The sequence below is a fragment of the Heliangelus exortis genome, chromosome 1, assembly GCF_036169615.1.
Source record: "Heliangelus exortis chromosome 1, bHelExo1.hap1, whole genome shotgun sequence".
Classification (NCBI taxonomy): Eukaryota; Metazoa; Chordata; class Aves; order Apodiformes; family Trochilidae; genus Heliangelus; species Heliangelus exortis.
In genome coordinates, this window is record NC_092422.1 from 121,319,682 (window position 1) to 121,341,942 (window position 22,261).

Below are 22,261 nucleotides of genomic sequence, written 5' to 3' on the forward strand. Positions count from 1 at the left end.
GGCGGTAAGAATATACCCCCTGAAGGGCCGAGGCTCTTCGGTGCCGTCTTTTCCAGCCGGGAGGGAGGGAAGAGCGCCGACCGCCGACCGCAGCGCTTTAGCTGAGAGGAGGACCCGCAGCATCAGCGGGTTTTTCCCCGTGGTGCCTCACCTTCTGCCTCTCACCCCTCAGGGCATACCGGCAGAGCAGCACACCACAGCTGGAGTAGCAAGGGAGGAGAATGCCGCAGCTGCAAGGCCTATGGACCGAAAACATGAAACGGGAGTGAGCGCCCAGCTGTGCAGTTTCCTTTTGCATGCCTGCTCCGTATCACAGACTTCCCAAGGACGTAATGCCCCTTGGCCTGGCTCCTCCTTGAGGAGCACTTTCTTCTTCATTACCCTTAGCACTGCCTAAAAATCTAGCTGGCATGGCAGCTGAGAAATAACATCTATTTTTTTCTCACCCTTCGGGATATGGCTGCAACCAGGCACAGAGCACAGCCTCAGCCCACAGCCTAGAAACTCTCAGTGAATAAAGAGGGACCTGCTATGCTCCACATTTAATGAGCAGCAAAGCCAAATTCTAGCCCTCACAGGAAAGAGTAGCAATGAGCACAACTGCCATGCCTGCCTGGAAAGATCAGCTCACTCATGGGCCAGCCAGGTGTTGCAGCAGCTACTGGCATACAAAAGATGCACACAGACCACCATGGGCCTGAAGAGCTGTAACGTGACAGATCCAAGATGCAGGTTGAATTTGTAGTGTGTTTGCAGAGGCAACGAGTCCTCAAAGAAAAGCTCACAAAACCCACACTCCTCTCCTACCACCAACTTCCCATAGTAGTAAATTCTCCTTGTCCCCAGCTGCTTCTGAGTAAAACCCAGGACACACCTTTGCTTTTTCTTTATTTATTGTTCAATATGGGACACAGGTGAGGTTAAGACATCTCACAAGGGTCTAAGCTGACAGGCTCCTTGCTGATGGAGGTGAAGGATGCCAGAGACTGCAGTTCCATTTTCCTTCCCCCCAGCACCAGTGGCCCTCTCTCCCTACAGCACTGCAGAGAAAGGGGGAAGGCACTGGCCAGGTTGACTGTGGGCTCTTAGGGGTGGGTCAACAGGCAACCAAGGATTTTGCCAACTCAGAGAGGAGGCTGTCAAGGCTCTGCCAAGACAGGCTCCCACTAACAGGACTCCAAAGTGGTGGTGGGGGTTAGCAACACAGCTAGAACAATGACTGTGGAGGGGGAAAGCCTCAGAGGAGGCCTCAGTACTGAGACATGTGCAATGAAAGGTTCCTTCTTGCTTCTGCTTCTCGCTCTTAACCACAAGGGACTACTCTTCACAGGCTGCTTCAGTGTTTGGCATTGATAATATCCACAAACTCTGGCTTGAGAGAAGCTCCACCAACAAGGAAGCCATCCACATCATGCTGAGAAGCCAGCTCCTTACAGTTGCTGCCAGTGACTGAACCTAAAAAGGGAAAAGTACTCTGAGAGGTTAAATGAGACCAGCTCTAGAAAATTAGTCCAGGGCACAAAGATAAGACCTGTAAGGTCCTAGCCACATCTGAACACACAGTAGGACTGTTTCCCATTTACCCAAACAAGCTAATAGGTGGCTTTTCATACTCTGACAACCTCTGCTCCACACCAGCAGAGCACACAATACAGCTGCAGCAACAAGCAAGCTTACTAAGCACTTGCTGCAGTGCCAAGGGGCATCAAACTCATTTACCTCCATAGATGATCCTAGTTGACTGAGCAACAGCATCAGACACGTGGCTTTTCAGCCACCCCCTCAGCTTCTCATGAACTTCTTGAGCCTGTAACAGAACACAGAGGGTCCCACTGAGGGCTGAACCACTCTGCATACAAGTCCCTTCCAGAGAAGAATCTCCCTGAGAGAATCTTCAAGATCTCTTGTGTGGGAAGGATCAGTTGTCCAGTTAGCCACCTTTCCCCTTATTCATACCTGTTGGGGAGTTGCAGTTTTACCAGTTCCAATAGCCCAAACCGGCTCATAGGCAAGAACCACTTTACTCCAGTCCTTTACATTATCTGAGGAGAAGGGAGAAAGTATTGGTAAGCACAGTATTACATGCTGGGAAAGCTTTCTTGAACACACAGGCCTTTTATTAACATCATCATGTTAATATTGTGTGTGAGCATTTGCAGCAACATATCTGTACACCTTACAAGACCAGGATGGCTATTATGGCATTCCAGTTAAGGCCAAGATAGCCATTTCACAAAAGTTCCAAGCAGATAAAAACACCAATTTTCTTCCCTTACCAGCAATGGCCTTGGTCTGTTCAAAGACCACCTTCTCTGTGATGCCAGCTTCTCTCTCATCCAGCTTCTCTCCAATGCAGGCAATGACTCCAAGGCCCTCAGCTAGAGCATGAGCTACCTTCTGCCCAATCAACTGAGGATTGAAAACAAACAAGGCAACAGGTAAGTCAGACCTACTCCTGTAGTCTTTTAATTGCTCATTCCTCCAGCTTTTGAAGGTACATCTGAGCTGGACGATCTCTCCATTGCTGGGTCACTCACCTCATCAGACTCTCCAAAAACATGCCTTCTCTCTGAGTGGCCCAGGATCACCCACACAGCTCCAATGTCCTTGATCATTGCTGGGCTAGAGATAAAGGAGATGATTCACACCTCTGGAGGAAATTCACATCCCAGAAGCACCCTGGCTTTACTTTTATCCATGGGCTCACCTGATCTCCCCTGTGAAAGCACCCTTTGGCACCTTGTAACAGTTCTGTGCTGCAACTGCAATCTTTGCATCAAGCTTCTGACGGGCAAAATCAAGGTAGATAGAGGGGGCTCCACAAACCACCTCTGGAAAGCAAAAAAAAAAAAAAAGGTGGTTACCCTTGAAATAAGCACAGGGCTGAAACTGCACCCAGCCACTGAACTCCAATCCCAACTTCAGTAAGTCATCCCTCCTTCTGCTCCTGAGAAGGCTCTGCCTGCCTGCCCGCCCTTGCTGACATTTGGGGAAGCTTCTGCATCAGGAACATCCCCGCTACCTGAACTGTTCAACCCCAAGGAGGAAGCCCTTTCCAGTGGCCAGTCCAGGCCAACAGCCAGGCCCCTCGACGGGTTCACACAGGTCGCTTGGAGAGGGCCCAGCTAAGAAAAGGGGCAAAAATCCTGCCCTGCTGCCCGGGCCGGCCTGAACCGGGATAGGAGAGCAGCACCAGACCACGCCTGGGGTTGTAACCCGGTACAGCAACAGTTCCGCAGCTTGGAAGGGCAGCTCGGCCGAAACACCGAGCTCTACTCCTCCCCCCCCCCCCCCTAGACCCGGCCGAGCGACGGGACTCGGGGCACAACGGGGTGGGGTGGGGGCAAAGCCGAGGAAAAGGCGCAGGGCCCAAATGAAACGGGCGGCAGAGGCGACACCGGGCCTGGCCGCTCCCGCGGGGGGTTGCCTCTTCCCGGGGCCCCGCTGTCTGGATGTGCCTCCCGAGGCACCATTCCCCAGGGAATGGCTGCACGTGTCCGGCGAGCCCACAGCTCCGATCCGGTTTCGCGGGTATATTTAGCCCCGCCGCTGGGTTATATTTATCCCCCGCCGCCCTCTGGCATTTTCCGCTCCCCCGCTAGGGCCCGGGCCCGAGCAGGCCGCCACCGGCCGAGCCGTGAGGCGACGTGCGCTACGTGCAGCCGCGCCCTCACCGGTGTCGGCGGAGAGCTTGGCGCCGTTCAACGTGTGGATGAGCTCCCCCAGGCTCTTCTTGTCACCGTTCATCTTCCAGTTGCCCCCCACGAAGAACTTCCTGGGCGCCATGACGGGAGCGGGCAGAGACACAAACCGATACCGGAGGAGAGGCGAAGGTCAACGGCGGCGGCGCGTTGCTCCCGGCGCCCGTTTTTATCTCCCGGCCGCTCCCGCAGCCCCGCCCCCCGGCTGGTGTCCCCGCCTCCGCCCGGCCTCCCCGCGGCTCGGTGCCGCCTCCAGCACGCTCCCACCCGCCGCTCCCCGGCCTGAGACGCGACCCCGAGCGCAGGGAGCGGAGCAGAGGCCTCCGCCGCCCCCTCAGCGCTCGCCCTTGCCGCCGCTCGCGTCTGGTGCCCCCACGGGCGAGGCGGAAGGCAGAGAGAAACCAGGGGGTATTTCGACTTTTATTTTGTCCCCCGTGTATTTTGGCATGTAAAGGTCACACAAAGGGGGGTGGGGGTGGGCGCTGATCGTGGCACACCTTTCTGCCCGCCCCGCGCCCTTCCCCCGCAGGGCCGGCAGGAGGGACCCCCCCCCAAAAAAAACAGAAGCCGTACAGACACAAGTCCCCTCCTTTCTCCCCTTCCCGACAGTAAGGAGGTGGCATCATCCCACCAAGCAGCAAAGCACTAGGGCTGTGTGTCACAAGGGTGGGGACAGTGAAGACATTTTCTATATAAACTGATATTCCCACCCCCACCCCGCTCCCCTTCACTCGTCCACGGAGGCTCCAGCCCCCAAGTCTATTAGCCAGGGAACTCACGTCTTCCTGTGTGTTTCTGTAGAGAGGCCACGAAGGGAGGAAGGGGGAAAAGAGCAGTTGGCAGGACTCTGCTCCCATCCTCACTGACCCCACCCCTCCATCCCACCCCCCACCACACACAGCAAGAGGAGGTTCTAGCTGGGAATTCGCTGATAAAAGTAGATGTAGCCCAGGTCCTTGGGGGGCTTCTCAGAAGCACAGACTTTCTGGTCATTGTAGATCACCCACCTGCAAAAGGCAGAAGAGGAACTCAGGGATGATGCATTCTGTGGCCAAGACAAGACTTGGCCTGGTCTCAACCCTGACACCCCAAGACCTATGAATAAACAGGGGAGGACAGTGATTTAAACCTGTACTTGAGTCCCCTTACATTGTGAAAATCCTTCTTACCTGCCATCTTTCTTGATATGACAAACGTAGTGTCCACACATAGTAGAAGTGCCCATGTGGCTGATAAAGGCAAACAGCTGATACTCTTGAGACGGGAAGAGAGAAATTATCAGGGAGGGGAAAGGTGTCTTATCCAGCAACACCCTGTGCAAGGGCCCTCTGTAGAAAAGGATCCCTAAAGGAACTTCTGGGTAATAATTAAGAACTGGGTCCTCATCAAGTGTGACTATGAGTGGTCTTAAGGCCAAATGTGCAGGGAAATAGGAGATGGTAACTTCAATTTAGCCTTCTCTCTCCCAATTGTTTATTTAAGCCCATGGGTGCTGGGTGGATACAGCAGGAGTACCACCTCCCTATGGCACCCAGCAGCTTAGCAGCACTGACACCAGTTCTGCACGTGGTCTGGAACCTGATTTTTCAATGGGAGCCTGAAGAACAGAAAAGCCTCCATGGACAATTAGAAGAAGTACAGCCTTTCCTGGCTTTCACTTGATGGCACTTTCTCTGCCTCTCTCTTACTGGCTTCCAGATAATCCACAGCCTGAAGGGTCTAGGCCTACACTGCCATCCCTCCCTTCTTCCTCCCTGCTTCCCCCTCAAAACCAGACCAGCCCTGTGGCAGCTGCTGCTGCTAAACCCTCTGGTACTGCATTGATTAGGGAAAATAAAGCCATGTTGAGTCTGAGTCCCAAAAATCCACATTCCTACTGCTTGAACTCACTTCCAGGCCCATCGCGCACTTTAGGACCCACAGGGACAGATTCAGAGATGGACTCCGCTGCTGAGCGCCCCTCTGAGATATCCATAGCAGCTTCTGCATCAAGATCATCGATGTGACTGAAGATCCAGTCCACAGCACGCTCCAGACTGTTGTTCTAGAAGGAAGAAAAGAATGCAAATTTGGGAATGTCTGTTCCCAAGAATCCCCTTTCACTCTGACATAACCCGTGCTTCTCACCGTGGCTCTAAGCGCTTTCATGGCCTGGTCCCGGGAGAAGCCCATGGAGACAATGGTGGCCACGCTGTCTTCTGAAGGAGGGTCTGGGCAGGCAATAGTTGACCCTGGTCCACTGGATCCAGGGAGAACTAACGGGTTAGCAAAGTCTGCAGCAGGAAACAGAACACAGCTCAGAGCAGTCAGATCTCTCCAAGAGGGATACAGTCTGAGGTCCCAGGTACTTCGGTTCCTCACTGCAGCAGCAGGTCAGGAAGTACAACAGCCCAGATATAATAACAAGTTTCACCGTGGCCATGTGGCCTCATACCTGGATCATCCATATGTGACATGACCCAGTTCATGGCAGTCTCAACTCCACTGTTCCCGGTGTAATACACAGCTTTGCGGCATGCATCCATGGGAAAGCCCATCTCCACTAGCTGGATAATCACTGACTCATCCAGCATGGGTGCTGTGGGAAGACAAAGGTTAGAGCCACCCACTCCCACCCTGCTTCATTTTGTGCAGTGTCACACAGCCCTCAAACCACCATTTCTTGGCTTCATTTCAATCAAGTTCTGTCCCTCTTCTCAGCCTTTGCTATGATTCCTTCTTCAGAAGCAGTGTCTCACACACAGGCATACCGGGCAACAAAAGGATTCAACTCATCAACTCGAGAGTACTGGCTCTTCCCTACCTCCCCAAACGCTACTTCCCACCGTGGTTTGTGGAAAGGAAATACCTCTACCAATTAAATCTGGTATACACGCCAGGCCTGCACCCCCCTAAATGCACCAGACATGGCACCTCCCCACCTTCTACAGAACAGGAACCAACGGACTCCCTTGCATAACACCCTTGCATAACAGGCATGCAAGGGAGGCAGCAGGCATTTGTTGACAGAGGGACAGGGAAAGTCTGAGCAGGAGGAGAAACCACTAGCATGGGAGACAAGACAAGGATAGCAAGGAAATGAGTCAGGCATCAGGAAGACAGGAGGAGAATCACTAACATGTCGGAGAGGAGAAGTGAGGGGAGCAGAAGGAGTCGTCGTCCTCGTTGCCATAGAACCCCAGGCTACCTTTGGGCTCATCTGGTGTCACCAGTGGGGGTGCGATGTCTGGCATTTCTTCTTCTCCATCTTGCAGCCCTGTTCCTTGCAGTGCAGAAATATCCAGCTCTTCTGGCATTTCAATGGAGACGTCTGCAAGATACAGCCTTGCTCAACCTCCCCATAGGGTCAGAAACAAAGGACTCGGTTGGGAGATCTAGAAGGGTAAGTCCTTGAGGATGTGATATGCTACTGTCTGCAGCTCCTTTTGGGGCAGTTAATTTCCTCCTTGCAGTAATACCACAAACCCATATATAGCACTCAGTACCTATACATTTTGTACTTCTTATCCTTCTTACCAAGCTTTTTGGGCACCCAGTCCAGACCAAAAGTGAATTTCTTTATCTGGATCACCAGATAATCCGGGAAAGAAGCAAACCGAGTTGTTCTGAAAGAAACAGAAGTACTTTCAAATACTTTGTCAGCAATGATTGAGGACACCTAGCTGATTCGAGAACTCAAGTAAGGTGGAGGTATGTTCTAAGGGGGGGGGTACATATATCTGTGTAGCTCTCCTATGCCGAGTTTAAAGCTCCTCAAACACAGAACCATTTCTAAAGGACATGATTGGACCAAATTATACAGTACGCAGCATGTACAAAATTTTGGGGGATGAGGAAAAATAATACAATCCTATAGTTTACCAGCTTCCTCAGATTTTAGTATTTAATTAAGTACTAACCCTTAAGTAGCATAGAGAAAATAACATCAAGACTGACAGATACAGCTGCAGGAACAGGCATGCTTTCAAGCACAAGAGCACATCCTCAGGCATGAAGAAGAAGTAGTGAATATTAAGTTAACTGAACTCAAGTGAATATTATTTAGTTAGACAATTTGAGAGAGCGTGTGTCTGGAATCTATGAAACACAAGGAATGTTTGTGAAGGAAGAAGCATTAATAAGACTGACAGATAGTTATTATTGGGTGATAGTTGTAACATGCCATAAGATTCATTTAAGCATCAGTGTATATTCAATGGTAATTATTGTTTGAACACAACTCACTATTTAAAAGCAGAACTTTGGGTGGGTTTTTTTTGTGTTACTGATCTGATTGCATTTCTGATTAGTAGTAGCTATTCCTTAATAACAGAATTACTTGTTAGAAAAACACTTCAGTTCTTTCATGAGTAAGCTTTCATTGCAGAATGGTCAGTAGCAGCACAACAGAAAGCTGCTTAAGTTTGTGATTTTCTCACTACACCTCTGCACAGCTGCATGTGCTGCAGGTAGTGAGACAAATGAAAGCTGTTTTTTAAACCTTGCTATTAGCATTTAAGTTAGCATTCCTTCAAATAAGTCACACATCTGTTACACACAGTATTTTGCTCAAATTTTAATAGCTAAAAACTTTTTCTAAGGAAATTTTAGAGACCATTCAAGACCAGTGTTGCCACACAGTCTGTGCTGATTTTAAAGCCAAATTTTGAACTTAGAATAAAAGCTGCTTGCTTTTTGGAACATCACTGTATTTCTGTAGTCCCTCAGCTACTGAAATCTGATGATAAGGACCTCGCCAGCACTGCTTTTCTCCCCACTGTAATTCCCTGGGGCCAAGCATTCCAGCACTGATTGCCTGGTTCCTCCTCTGCTTCAAGATTCTATGGGTCCACCATGTGGGGGACAAGAAAGCTTTGCTAACACTTTTTCCCCAAGCACCTAAAAGAAGTTCCTAAAGAGGCAGCTATTGCCAGTTCATCACAGCTTAGCTGGTAACTCACAGACACTCACTTGAGAGCCACAGACTTGGCCTGCAAGGCTGTGCTCCAAAAATCATCCACCTGCTCTGGAGCTCCATAGGCCTCTAGGCAGGAGCTGAAAGGCACCTTGGCTCGCACCAGCTCAGGTAGTGGCTGCTTCTCCTCCTCTGCCTGCCTTTTCTTCTCCTCATATTCCAGTAGTTCATCTAAAGAATAAAGCAGAAGAGTCAAAGTTTACCTCTAGGTACCTATGAAGCTATTGGTGTAAGCCAAACTGAGGAAGAACAAGCCTATAGATGCATGCCAGCAAGAATGGAGCACAAAGTAGACAGTGTCTTCTTCCAGGGCATTGTCCTCCTGCTTCAGTCCCATTTTACTACTGAATTATAGCCCAGCTTGTGCTGCATGAGGGAAAGGCTCTAGAGAGACATCACCACATCACACCATGTCTGAAGAAATTGGCTCAGTCCCACAAAAGCAGGTGAAGGACCTGTCTTCAGAAGTGGCAAAGAAGCTCCTTTCTCATTCAGGAGTTGTATAAGAATAATATAACATCCAAACATAACGTTTGCTATCATTTTGACCTTGGCCCATTACTGACCTTTGTTGAGTGCAGCATCCATGGGCACAGGCAGCTGCATGATATAGTCAACACGCTGGGTATATTTCACCTTTTCTGTGGCCAGGCACTTCAGCTTCTCCTCCACGAGAAAACGGAAGACCTCATTTGGGTTCTCCGAGCTGCGGCAGTTCCTCTGCAGGAGGAGAGATTAGAGATATAGATAAAACACCAAAATGGCAGAAATAAATATCTGCAGCAGCAGTGGTTCTACTGCTGATAGCCATGGGATATGGCTAAAGAGTATTTACTTCTGTATCCAGTCCACTGGAAAAGACAGCAAAGAGGAACTAGATCCAACTTCCGTACCCCAGGAACCCATGCCATTCCTGCTCCTAAAGAAGACAATTTACATCTCTAGCTGTGCCACTCCCAAAAGAGATTCCTTCAAGGAATCAGCACTGAAAACATGGCCAAGCATCTTTCCTTCTCCGCTCCTACAGGTGACATCTGGCTCATTTCCCTGTGTTCTGTCCCCCTCTCTGATCCAGTTGTCAGCTTCTAACCCCAAATTCCTCACCTCCTGCTTAGGGGAGAAAACAAAGCTGGGCTCTTCCATGAGATGACAGATTGACTCAACCATTACCTCCACCATGTTGATGAAGTGCAGAAAGAATTCCTGGGCATCCTGCTGTCGGTTAGTGGAAAACTCTGGGTGCCCCTTTCCAATGAGGGACTTAAACATGCGTGGAGCAATGCCATTCTGCATGCCCTGCAAAAAAGCAGTGGAAGAGAAAGGTGGTCATAATTTGCCAAGCATGTGCTTTAGCATGCAGCACTCTACTTATAGCCATGCTTTTCTTCAGATGACAGGGCCCTGGAACAAGCCCCAGAACATGTCTTCAGAAAGGGTTCTCTCTCCATCCCCATGTAACACAGAAAATATGTCATGCAACACACACACTGTGAGGATGAAATATCCAAGTCTCACCTTCTGATCAGGCTGCTGTTCCCCATCTGCAGAAGCTGGCTTTGAATACTCTCCTGAAAGCAGTCCATGGCCCAGTTTGGCTCTGGAATGATTAAAGAACAACTCTTAGCAACAAAAAGCTTTCTGCAATCCCACATACTCCAGGAGCCATATCAGTCCATGCAGCTTTAACACTGCCATGGACTGTCAGTCTCACAGAGATCAGCTTCCTGTGCTGAACCAGCCAAAATCATCTTATCTTGGTCTGCCGTCTGGTCCCATGAGAAATCACTGACTTGAAAGTTACTAGGACTTCTGGGCACCAATTGTAACCTTTGCTTGCACAGTAGAGATCACATGAAGGAACAGATTTCTTTTCCCCACAGATGGGCAGCTGGTGCCAAGCTGCAGAACAGCTGTGGAACAGCCAAACTAAGCTGCAGTCTGTGCAGGACACAACAGGGCAGAGTGAAATTGTCTGAGCCAGAAACAGCACTGCTGTGAGCAGATTGTTCACATTTTCCCAGAGGAAAGATCAAGAATGACTGCATGAGGCTCTTAATGGACAACAGTAGCATTCAGTGGTCCCCTCCTACGCACAGACTATTCCACTTCACTCTGGTCCCTTCCCACCACTATTACAATTCATCTGGAACTAAATCCTACCATTTCCTTCCTTTGCTCAGGCAAAAGTCCTTCTGGCCGTCTCAACTTAATCCCCTCCAACCCTTCATCCCAGGCTGTCCAAATTTAGAATCCTCCCTTCCACTGAACTCCCTTCCACAAATGCCACCTTCCATTCCTCCATTCCAAACCTCTATATACTGCTTTGCTGACCCCAAACCTACATATATGGCTTTGCTGGTTTAGAGCAGATAAAGCAGAGAATTCATGTATTTAAGATGCAGCAACCTTCCAAATCTTGCATTACTTCTTCTGTATATTTACCTGCTACTGCTCGCACAGTATCTCTTGAAGGAAGCTTCTTTAAGCATATATATATTCTCCACTGAGAATAAATTTGCCTAAATCTGTGTATTTATTTACTCTTAGCCATCTCCCTCCATTGCAGAGAGCAAGGCCCTTTTTGATGTTACGCAGATCGGATATGCCCATCCGAAATCCCCACGTGGTAACATATGGTACTGCATTCCCCACAGAACATTTTAAGAGCCTGGCATGAACTCGGTTATGCACCCTGTCCTCTCCATCTAGGGCATTCAGATGAACTTTCCTGGCTTAGACCCTTACTGATCACTGAGGATCAGTGTCTCTGGTGACAGAGAGGTGAGGCTTGAAGGAGAAACCTGCAGCAAAGCACACTGTAGCAGTGCAGAGGGAATGCACCCACCCAGGCAGCCTCAGCCTTCCTTCTCTCACCAAAACTCTACGTACACTTGTGTGCTGAAGTCCTGCGTGGGGTCCGAAGGTGCACTTTGGAATATCTTCTCCAGCTTGTCCACATACCTGCAAAGCAAACCAGAGCACTGTAAGGGACATAGGGATTCATCTAATGAAAACTCAGTTCTGAGCTGGATTACTGTAACAGAAGTTCCCAGCATCACAAGACCTTTGTACTGACCCCAGGGGATCCCAGGCTAATGGAAAGGAGTGATTGAGCTCACTTACTTTCTCTGGAAGTCTGGGATACTGAACAGCACCTGCATCACAGAATTGAGGTAGCAACTGTTGCCCAAGTTACGAATACCAGTGTACCCAGGCCCATAGAGGGGCTTGAGCTGCACACCAGACTCCTGGATGAGCTCCCACTCCCCAATACGCTGGTTCATGTCTATTTCCAGTTCTGTCATTGTCTTGTCTGTCTGTGGAGGGAAAGAACAGGAAAAACCATCAAAGAAGACTCAAGGGAACATAAGAGATGTGAAAAGTGCAATGTTGTAAGGAAGCAAAGTCAAATCCATTTTGTTTAATTAGAAGAAGAGAAAGACACAGGAATTGTTTTCAAGTATCTGAATACCTGGCACAGTAAGAGGAATCAGAAACATGGGAGAAATCTGAACCATCCCCTGTAAAGGGGCATGGCAATCACACACTAACACTGAATCTAAGGAGTGAAGCTCAGCACCTGGGAACCTCCCTGTGCACAGTATTGACACAGAACCCCAAGGAAATAAACCTGAGGGACAAGAAAGAGAGATAAAAAATGTAATGAAAAAAGAGAGCCAGATGACACAACTCTCTGCCATACAAAAACCAAGGTTTCCTGACCAGCAATGGTTGTGCATAGTCAGGGAAAGCAGGCACCCAACTAAAATATCAGAATTCCTTCCCTGACTCTCGGGGTCTATGCAAGAGCCTCCCCTTACCTTCTGCATCTTGAGCATGTCAATCCCAAAGTGTGCAAGATGTTCTGCCAGGTTAGGATCCAACACCATATCATCCTCATCGTAGGAGTAGACATCTATGCAGTAACACAGAGGACAAGGGTTGACTTAGCCTGGCATGTGATGTAACATTCACTGCTCAATGAAGAGAACAGAGTGACCAGAATGGTGAATTTTGGCAAACTGAGAAGCTGGGGTTTCTCTCCTTTCTCAGGAGCATGGCACAGCAGATAGAATATTGATCTTCCTCCAAAACACATGACAAGACAAACAACTTTGTCATTGACCAACATACAGAGGTACACGTATGTCTGGAGCAAGGGAAGTGGTTACTGTGCTATACACTTTCTAATTGGGCTTTGAACACAAAATTATTTGATAAAAATCCCACTATGAAAAACAAGACAACAACCTGGGTAAATATTTAAAGCCCCTTCAAGTTATAAAGGAGGGGAGGAGGAAGGCAAGGTTTTATCAGCTGGTTCTCTTCCTGCCACAGCAACACAACAGCACTGAATATTGCAGGTTGTAAGACAGGCAACAACAGCCTGGAAATCCCCCCTGACTTCCATTGCCCAAGACCAGAGTCAGTGCGAGTGGTGCCTGGCACCTATAACCCTAAGAGCATCCCCCTTCTCACCAGCCCCATCAGGAGTAATTGTTCCCAGTTTCACAGCCAGGGGGTAGCCGGTTTCCCGGTAGTGCTCGACCGCGTGATTGTTGCCACCACTGCCATCAAAATAGCGCCGACCACAGAGGATGGCTCCATCAGTCATGTTCAACCATAGGTTCTCCTTCATGTCACACTTGCTGCATTTCCAGCCACTATTGACAGGGAACAGAGAAAAAGGTGAAAGCCTTTGGGCTGTATTCTCCCAAGCCCTCTCCACTGACCACAGTATAAGCAATCTCATTCCTCTTTTACTTCAGAACACTAAACATCCTGAAGTAACTTAAGTATGTAATTTCCCGTGGATTCATACAAAAAGGCACACTCAGAGACTCATTTGCTGCTGAAGTCCAGGACAGGAGAAGATGTTTTTTGGGGGGGGTGGGTGTGTGACACAGAGCAACACAGCCAGTTTCAGTGCTCACCATGGTGGGATGCGGACATCGTTCTGAAGTTGCTGGAGGGAAAAAGCATGTTTGGAAACACGCCGAACCTCCCCATCCCAAGCCTGCACCTCCTGCTTCCGTGATGCTGAATCTGCTGTCAGGATGGCTTCAATTGCACTGGCAATCTGGAATTCAGACAGTAGGAAAAAACAATGAAGGGTATAAGGAAAGAAGCTTCCAATACCACAGCACTCCACTTTTAAGGCTTGGATAGGCAAGTCAGCTGTGCTAGGGCAGCATTCAGGAGCCACAGTCACAAGCCAGGACTCCATAAGCACTGAAGCACTGTACAAGTGCAGAATAATCCTGCTTACTGCAAGCTGAGACTTCACAGCAGCCCTGAAGGATCCTTTCAACAGGACAGCAATTCCTTCTTTGTAATGGTGCATTTCCTCCCTACCAAAAGAAAACACAGCTTTCCATGCACACGTACCCTGTCTTTGACCATGTCTGGCAGTCCTTCCAGCCCATTACGAGGAATATCCAAATGCTCTGGGAAAATGACTATTTTTACATCTTCATCATATTCAAACTTTTCCTCTGTGATGTCAAATCCACCTTCTACACCTACAGGAAGAAAAGACTTTGTGATGACACATAAATCTAAATAGCATCTCAGGCCCCTTTAGCAACAGCTTACATGAAATAAAGCACCATGACTAAGGCAAAGCTCTAGATCAATGATCCACAATCTTACTATTTCTGGATCCCAAAATTTCTGCTGGCAGTGTGGACTTCACAGGAGCTAATATAAGCCTAGAGACAATAGGTTTAGTTTTCCCAACTCTTTTAGCAGATGCTCAGAAGGAATCTCCAAATCCTGACTATAGTCAGAAAAAATGAGACACTAGCTCTCGAGAGCCATTGGCCAGAAGAGGGCCGTGACATAGCATAGTTTATCCTTAATGGTGTATCCAAGATGATGGATGGAGATGTGCACGAAGAGACCACATTCTGACTCTGTGCAAAGATCTAGCCTATCAGCACCTTGAAGGAGCCTGTCTCTGCTTCTTGCATCTTCCAGAAAGGACAGTTCAGAGTCCTGAATTTAAGCAAAGACTAGCAGGATTTCTTCTGGAACTAGAACATCCAGAACTACACAAAAAGTTTTAGGAAAGGTATAGTGATAGTAGTTTCTCATGCCCACCTAGCCATGATTTCCAGAAGCAGCAACAGAAATGAGAGTTCCATCCATAATGAAATTATTTGCCAGTTATCAAGAGTCATGACAGACACTCACCAAAAAGTAGCATTTGCAACGGAGAGCACAATTTCTCATTCATGTAGGTACTCAGGAAAAAAACTTGGCCTTTCCTATACTCTAAGTATTCACACCTTACATTGCAGAAGGAAACAGAGAGCAGACACATCGCTTGCTAGCAGCTGCAGCACACTATGGTTTTGGTTTTAACTGAATTTCCATTATTCCTTTAAAAATGGTATGGTGTGACTGCAATAGATCTCTGCAACAGATCACTGAAGATCTGTTACTACAATGAGGGAATATGAGTTTTTGCTGTTTAATGCATCTGCTTCCAGAATCCTGTGTGTCACACAGTCCTGATAATCATTACTGCATTTGGTTAAAACATTATTGAAAAAAACACATTTCCCATGGTATCTCCCGCAACTCTCTCCTCAGATATCTGAGTGATTTTAGGAATACCTGAAAACAGTCACCAGCACCATACAACAACATAGACAGATAATCCTCTTCTGTGCCTCTTCAGCACACACCAGAGAGATCTCCAGTCATCACCCCACAGAATAAACATGATACACAATCCCTCAGGAATTACACAATTCCTGAACTCTAAACAAACTACAACAAGACTAGTGAGGTTCCCTCAGGTGTTTCTCTGAACCTTCTGAGGCTCCAGATGAGGAAGAGCTCCTTCAGCCAGCAGACTGTCTCCTGGGCCTCTTTCCCCCCCACACAGCTAACTTGCCATGAGCTACACTGCCTCTCTCTCCATGGTTTTATCTAAGCATCACAAACTTCAGAAGTTGTCCAACCAACACGCAGGCCGGCACTATAGGTTTTCATTTCCCAAGGAGGGAGAAGCTAAGGTACAGAGCTGAAGAGCTAAATTGAGCAGAGAATATTTTGTTCATGGAGCTTTCTAGTACTTTTTAAAATCTCCCATGTCAGGATTAGCTAAAAGATCACAGTCTAGCTAAAACAGTGGGGAAAAAATGTCTCCTGGATTCAAGATCACTGCCTCAATCACAGGGTAAATACTTCCTTTCATTCTCTTGCACTCCATTCATACCATTAAACTGTTACCGCAGGCATCTATTTGCTGACCCAGTGATCTGTCTCGAGATATCTGTGGAACTGAGGATGTAGCATAATCATATACACAAAAGCACTAGCTATCTAAAGAAACGTATATTCTAGTCTCAATTTCACTAGAAGGGACATTTGGAACTCCATTCACCTTAAAAACAGGGAGCAGCTGACAGTTGTAATACTGGTGTTCACACTGTGGCAGCACCAGAGTTACCTGGTGTTTGTTACACAGTGGCACAGCCAGGGAAAAGATGAGCAAAAAGCAAGATGTGCACTGTCCAGGTTCTGAATTTCCCTCTTGGGATCAGCTACAAGCAAGCCAAGAACCTGTCACTGCTAAAAAAATGTTCCTATCCTCTCCTATATGGATCTCCATAATGGTTCAGAATTTACTAGCCAAGACTGATCCAAATAAGCAGCATCTTCCCTGACTGCCATGACAGCCTTTGCAATCAGTGCAAAGTTGTGGAACAACAGCCCTGTTCTTCAAAAAACAGGGTTTTTAATATTTTAGTGTTCATAAGTATTTGCTTCACTATCAGCATTTTATTTCAAAGAACTATTGAGCCAAAGATGTTAATATGGCATTTACCAGTCATTTCTTCCCTGCCTATATAAATAACACTAGTTCAGTAGCTGAGAAGTTTAAAAAATAGTTTTTCCACCAGAAACTTGAAACTTACTTTTCTCAGACTTACACATTTTCTCAAACTTACTTCAGCCCCACACTGGATACATCCGTATCAAGCCCCAGCTCCACGCTGCTTATACCCAAACCAAGCTGAATTAGGCATGGAGTTAAGAGAGGATGCAAAACATATTCGTCTACAGAAAACATAATGCAACTTTGAACACAGAACAAAACCACCACCTCAACAACTGTTTTGCAGAATCTACCCACCTAAGGCCACTAGAAAACATGAAGTTTTAATTTAATCCAGGACAGTAGCTTCAACTAGCCCAGAAGAAGAAAGGTAAGAGACATGCCTTTCTTCATGCATGCTACAAGGCCCAGTAGCTCCAGAACACTGGTCCAAAACAACAAGGACAATGCAGTACACAAGTGCTGCCTTACCAATAGCCAAGCGAGTTGGTTTCTTCCTTGGGGGGTCCCCAGCACTGGAGTTGGTGTCTTCTTCCTTCTATTCCATTGAGAAGAAATAAGAAAATAAGAGTTAGGGGGACAGAAAAGCTGTGGTAAACCCTAAGGACTGAAATTGAGCTACTGTGAAAAGAGCCAGAGGCCAGGCAGAAATAGCAGGGCAATCCATATGACTCAACATAAGCAGAGGTGAAGAACTGGTGTACCTCAATTCACCAAGAAAAACATGAATTGTATTTGAGAGAAAACACAGTACCTGATAGAATACAGAGACACAGCCCAGCTCTCAATTTCACAACAAGTTTGATTGTATGGTTTTTGGATTTTTTTACCGGTTTACGTGTTCTTTTCAGGTGCAGGTAGACTCGCTGGCCTGTTTTCTGATAGTGCTTTTCCACATACTGCTTCCCAAAGCCCAGGAACGTGTTCATGCAGATGTATAAGCCACCATCTGACTCCTGCAAGGAAGGATAGATTAAAACTGAAGGGAGGCAGTGAAGAAAGCTATTCCAACTGCTAGGTAGAGTAGATTACCTCTAGGAACATTACTCATTATTCATTAAATCATGGCTATAGCTCATTCCTAAGTACCAGCCACTTAGTAGCTAGTTAGGAATAGGATGGCAAGCCCCAGCCTGGCTGTCCCAGAAGAACAGGTACTGCTTTCAAGATGATGTATTTAAGAAACTATTTGCCTGTTCCTTTAACATGGGATGATAGTGAGTCAGGAAAGCCTGAACGAGGCTCCTCAGAAGCATATACTGCAGAAAGTCCTTAGCATGTACGGTTCCCACAATCAGAGCATGGTACAACCATTACCAACAAAATCATGGAAGCATAATTGCCAGTGTCATAGGGAACTCTGCCAAACTATAATGTGAGGAAGGGTAATGGACCACTGTTTATTTTTGTTTTGTGTTCAAAAGTTTGTGAGTAGCTCTGAAACAGATACAGAATGAGCCCTCCCCATCACACAAACACTGGGAAAATGCCACACTCATTCAGCAGAGATACTCTTTTCAACTTCAAGTGGCAAGGGATACAAATACATCGGCTGGAAAAGAGGGAAAGCACTAGGAAGCTCTCAGCCTGCTTCCCAAGCAGCTGGGAACAAGTCTGAGCAGAGTGCATGGAAAAGCATCACAGCGGAGCTCGGAGAGGGACAGAGTGCCAGACATCCGTGTGCTGCTTCCAGCTGCAGACCATTTCTTCTGGTGGCCCGGGGCACAGCCCGGATGGGCGCCGGCCGAGGAGGCCACGGGGGTGCCTCGCCCTTCGGCCGCCTGGGCCTCCCCAGGCCCGCCTAGGCCAGGCGGGGGTAGGGAGAGAGGGGCAGGGATGCCGCCAGGGTGGAGACGGCTAGAGAAGGGACCACTGCCATCTTAATGACACAGCACCGGCTCGGCCCCTCGCCTGCAGGCCCAGGCCACGCAGGAAGGCGAGTAGGGCGGCTCAGCCCCGGGCAGGGCGGGACCCCCGGCCCGCCCCCCGCCGCCAAAGGCCGGGCCCGGGGGGCGCCCCGGCGCCTCGCCGGACTACAACTGCCGGCATGCCCCGCAGCGAAGAAGCTTTTGCGGGGCACCTGCTCTCCAGGCGCGCCAGGCCGGGTCGGGCCGCGTCGCCGAAAGGGACGAGCGACCTGCCCACGCCCGCTCCTGCCCCAGAACTACAGCCCCCAAGGCGCCACGGCAGGGAGGGGCGCGGCGCAGGGCAAGCCGGGAACCGTAGTCCTCGAGAGGCCCCACGACCCGGGCGGCCGCCGGCAGTCGCGGCCGCCAGAGGACTACAAATCCCATGGCGCCCCGCGGCGGGCGACACCCGCCGGACGCTTGGGCTGGGAGCGGGCCGGAGCTGGGGGCAGCCCAACCATCTGGGGAGGCGGGCGGCGGGGCGCGCGCTTACCGGCGTGTCAAAGGAAAAGGCGCACTCGTCCTTGTGGACCCGGTCACCGGCCTTGGGCACCCGGATGGACGGCAACACCGAGATCAGCGCCTCGCTCAGCTCCGCCATGACAGCGGCTCCCCGCAAGCACCGCCCACGGCCCCGCCCCAGCCAATCAGGCACCGGGCTCGTCAGGCGGGCTCCGGCCAATCTCGCTCCGCACGGGCGCGCCGGTAGCGAGGCTAAGGGCCGGGCCCGCAGTACCGCCCCGGAGGTTCGCCCAATCGCAGCCGCTTTTCTGCCGCCGAGAAAGGCGGGACCGGGCTCCTGCACCAATAGGACGGGGCGGGGGCGGGAGCTGCCCGGAGATTGACAGGGGGCCGGCGGCGGGCGAGGCGGAACGTGCCGGGCGGGGGCCGTGGAGCCGCCGGGCGGACCCCGCGGGAGATGGGCGGTACCGGGGGGCGGGACGGGGCCCGCCTCCGTGCGGGGGCCAATGGCGCCGCGCTGTCTGGCGCGCGGGAGATTTGAACCGCGGTGCCGGGGGGTGGGTGTGGAGGAGTAGCGGCTGTCGCCAGCCGCCATGGGGGTCACCGGTAGCGTCCCGGCCGCTCCCCTGGCCGCCACGGGGGTCGCCGGCAGCACCCCGGCCGTTGCCCCCACCTTCGCCTCTGCCCCCCGCAACAAGCACCTGGCGCACGTCAGCGATCCCCGCTCCCCCACCGCCGGCATCCTGCGCACTCCCATCGAGGTAGGCGCTCCCCCGCCGGCCGCCCCCCGCTGTACCTTCCCCTCGGCGTCCCCGCCGGCCCGCCGCCACCGCCATGCCTGCCCTCTCCGCAGGTGGTGAGCTCTCCGACAGACAGCCCTCAGCCCGGCTCCGCCGAACAGGCAGCAGCCGCTGACCAGGAACGGGACCCGCGCTCCCCCACGCTCGGCATCTCCCGCACGCCCATGAGAACCCCGTCGACTGGTGAGTGCGGTAGCCCCTGGTAGGAAGGTAGAGGGGTCAGCAGCCCGGCGGCTCACCCCCCTCCTCCCCCCCTCCTCCCTCCCTGGCAGATAGCGTGGACCGCCTGGTGAGGCAGCTTAGCGAAGCCTTCGGGGCTGAGGCCGCGTCCCCGGAGCCGTCGCCGACCGCAGCAGCAGCAGCAGCCTGCCCCACGGAGGAGCTTGCCCGGCACACCACGCCGTCCGCCCCCTCGGGGGATGAAGCGGAGAGGCCGCCTTCTCCTAGCGCGACGCCGGCGCGGCCCGCCCGCTTTGCAGGTAAGTGCTGTGTGGGGGGCAAGGCGGCTGGGGAGCTGCATAGCCCCTGGTGGGGGCGGGTCAGCGCTCGCCAGTGCCCGCTGCTGCCCTGACTGCTCACAGGGGCCTTACCCCCGCTTCTCCTGGCTCCTGGGGGTATCCGATAGCCCGGCCTTGGGCTCCGCAGCTGGCAGGCGGGAGGCCCCGCTGGGACCTGTTGTGCTATGGAATCGATTTCTCTCAGGAGCTGAAATTTTTTTTTTTTTTTTTTCAGTCGGTAGTTAAAATCGGGAGGTAAATGTCAGCTCTTCAGCTTTCAGAGACAGGCTTGTAACTGTGGAGGCTGCTTAGCCTCGGAGTTTCTCACTGGGAATAGTTGGGCATGAAGCATGTCCAAGCTTCCACAGCTGACCGGTGCTGAGAATGTAATACTATTGACTGTGCTCCAGAAAACACTGTGTGCTGAGCATTTCTGCTGTGGTGGAGGCTGAGAGCTGTGATTAGTTGGCCTGGAGAAGAGAAGGCTCAGGGAGATCTTCTTTATCGTTTATAAATGCCTGAATGGAAGGTATAAGGGAGAGCCAGGCTCTTTTCAGTGGTGTCCAGTGACAATGGGCAGACACTGTAACACAGGTCTCCACTGAGTGTCAGGAAATGCTCTGTTCACTGTGAGGGCAACCAAGCAGTGGAGCAGGCTCCCTGGAGAGGCTACAGAGTCACTATTTTTGACAATATTTAAAAGTTACCTGGGCAGCTGGCTCTAAGTGGCTTTGCTAGAGAAGGGGGCTTGGACCAGATGACCTCCAGAGGTCCCTTCCAACTTTAACTTTTTTGTGATTCTTTTGCCTGGAAGTCCCTGGGTAACAGTCTTTGAAGTGCAGACAAGCAAGCTGGATCATAAAGGCCAGGAAGCATGTAAAACCTGGGACCTTCCAGCTTTGTTGTGACACACTGACATGTTTCCTTCTGACACTAGGGAGCAAGCCTGTAAGACCCAAGAACAACAAGGTCATGGCTAACTCTGGAACTGGACGCTCTCCCCTCAGCATCCTACTGGATGATAATTCTCCCAGTGCTCCTGCCTCTCGACAGGTAAGGTTTAATGACTTGTACTTTTTTAGGAGGGGAAGAACAGGCTGAAAAAAAAAGCCCAAATCCTTGAAATTCTGTATTTTGTAGTCCCACAACTAGGAGCTGCGGCCTCGAGTTGTAGAGCCTGATGACTTCATAAATATTTTTCTGTGGGTCAGTCTTGTTCATAGACTCCTCCAACGTTTGTTCAATATCTGTATCTTTTGCCTTACTATGATAGTGTCCATTTCAGTGTATCCTTTCTCTTTAAGCTGTAGATATAAGCCCATCACTCTTACACACAGTCACAAGAGAGCCAAAGCTGAATGGCCTGAAAATTGGCTCTGTGTTTTACTGAGAGTTAACTAATCCTGAATTAACTTCTGTTTTACACTGTATGTTTGGGTTTTGTTTTGTTTTTTTCTTTCTAGGGTAAGAGGCATGTGTTGGGTGAGAACATTGGAGATAAGAGGGAAGTGACAGTGGATCTGAATAGGAGCCTGAAATCTGGGAACTCTGCTTGGAATGACCCGAACAAAGAGAACCAACAGTGTCCTTTTGTGGAGAACTAAAGATACTTTCTAGAATCTTGGTGTGATTTGCTTCTATATTTTGAGAGTTTTGTAGGGGTGAGAAATCCTGCAACAGACTGAAAGTCCAGACTTGCGGTCACTGTTCTCACTTATCTCTGTTGGGGAAAGAGCACATTCTCTCTCTCTCTGTCCCCTAACCTTCCAATTCTTATGTACAGTACAGAGTTTGCTTCTTCTAGTATTTTAGCTGTATTGACTTAATCTAGAATTCTTACCTGAAGTAAATAAATTTATATTAAGCCTTTGCTGACTGTATGTATGTCCTGGTAGGACAGTAAGAGTCCTTTGTTTGCCCAGTGCAATCTTTTCTTTGAGGATAAGAATTCAGGAACAAATAGATCAGCATTCCCTTAGCCTGTAACTCAGATCTGTCCCCTGCCTGTAGTGTGCCACCACAGAATTGTGCTGAGACGGGTCTGACCTTCAACCCATGTACTATAGAGTGGGGCTGGGAAGCTGTAGT

General features: G+C 49.9%; 3 protein-coding genes across 4 annotated transcripts; 1 reads left to right on the forward strand and 2 right to left on the reverse strand.

Annotated features, from left to right (window-relative positions):
- Positions 1–875: 875 nt before the first annotated feature.
- Positions 876–3,900, reverse strand: TPI1 (triosephosphate isomerase 1). The gene is made up of 7 exons (XM_071763565.1): positions 3,675–3,900; positions 2,708–2,831; positions 2,538–2,622; positions 2,277–2,409; positions 1,957–2,042; positions 1,720–1,807; positions 876–1,455 (listed from the first exon to the last, which is right to left on the reverse strand). The coding sequence occupies exons 1-7, from the start codon at positions 3,784–3,786 to the stop codon at positions 1,337–1,339; spliced, it is 747 nt and encodes a 248-aa protein (XP_071619666.1). The 5' UTR covers positions 3,787–3,900; the 3' UTR covers positions 876–1,336.
- Positions 3,901–4,108: 208 nt separating this feature from the next.
- Positions 4,109–19,069, reverse strand: USP5 (ubiquitin specific peptidase 5). Of its 2 annotated transcripts, none has more exons than XM_071763309.1 (20): positions 18,908–19,069; positions 17,338–17,463; positions 16,979–17,045; positions 14,044–14,177; positions 13,590–13,735; positions 13,135–13,319; positions 12,477–12,571; positions 11,779–11,972; positions 11,545–11,616; positions 10,171–10,252; positions 9,826–9,951; positions 9,222–9,375; positions 8,652–8,826; positions 7,218–7,306; positions 6,889–7,011; positions 6,136–6,279; positions 5,829–5,974; positions 5,592–5,745; positions 4,871–4,955; positions 4,109–4,708 (listed from the first exon to the last, which is right to left on the reverse strand). In XM_071763309.1, the coding sequence occupies exons 1-20, from the start codon at positions 19,013–19,015 to the stop codon at positions 4,615–4,617; spliced, it is 2,499 nt and encodes an 832-aa protein (XP_071619410.1). In that variant the 5' UTR covers positions 19,016–19,069; the 3' UTR covers positions 4,109–4,614. The 2 variants fall into 2 exon arrangements, with proteins under 2 accessions (XP_071619410.1, XP_071619404.1); XM_071763303.1 differs by having other exon boundaries at positions 6,820–7,011.
- Positions 19,070–19,274: 205 nt separating this feature from the next.
- Positions 19,275–22,043, forward strand: CDCA3 (cell division cycle associated 3). The gene is made up of 5 exons (XM_071763551.1): positions 19,275–19,637; positions 19,730–19,859; positions 19,949–20,155; positions 21,111–21,226; positions 21,637–22,043. The coding sequence occupies exons 1-5, from the start codon at positions 19,470–19,472 to the stop codon at positions 21,775–21,777; spliced, it is 762 nt and encodes a 253-aa protein (XP_071619652.1). The 5' UTR covers positions 19,275–19,469; the 3' UTR covers positions 21,778–22,043.
- Positions 22,044–22,261: the final 218 nt, after the last annotated feature.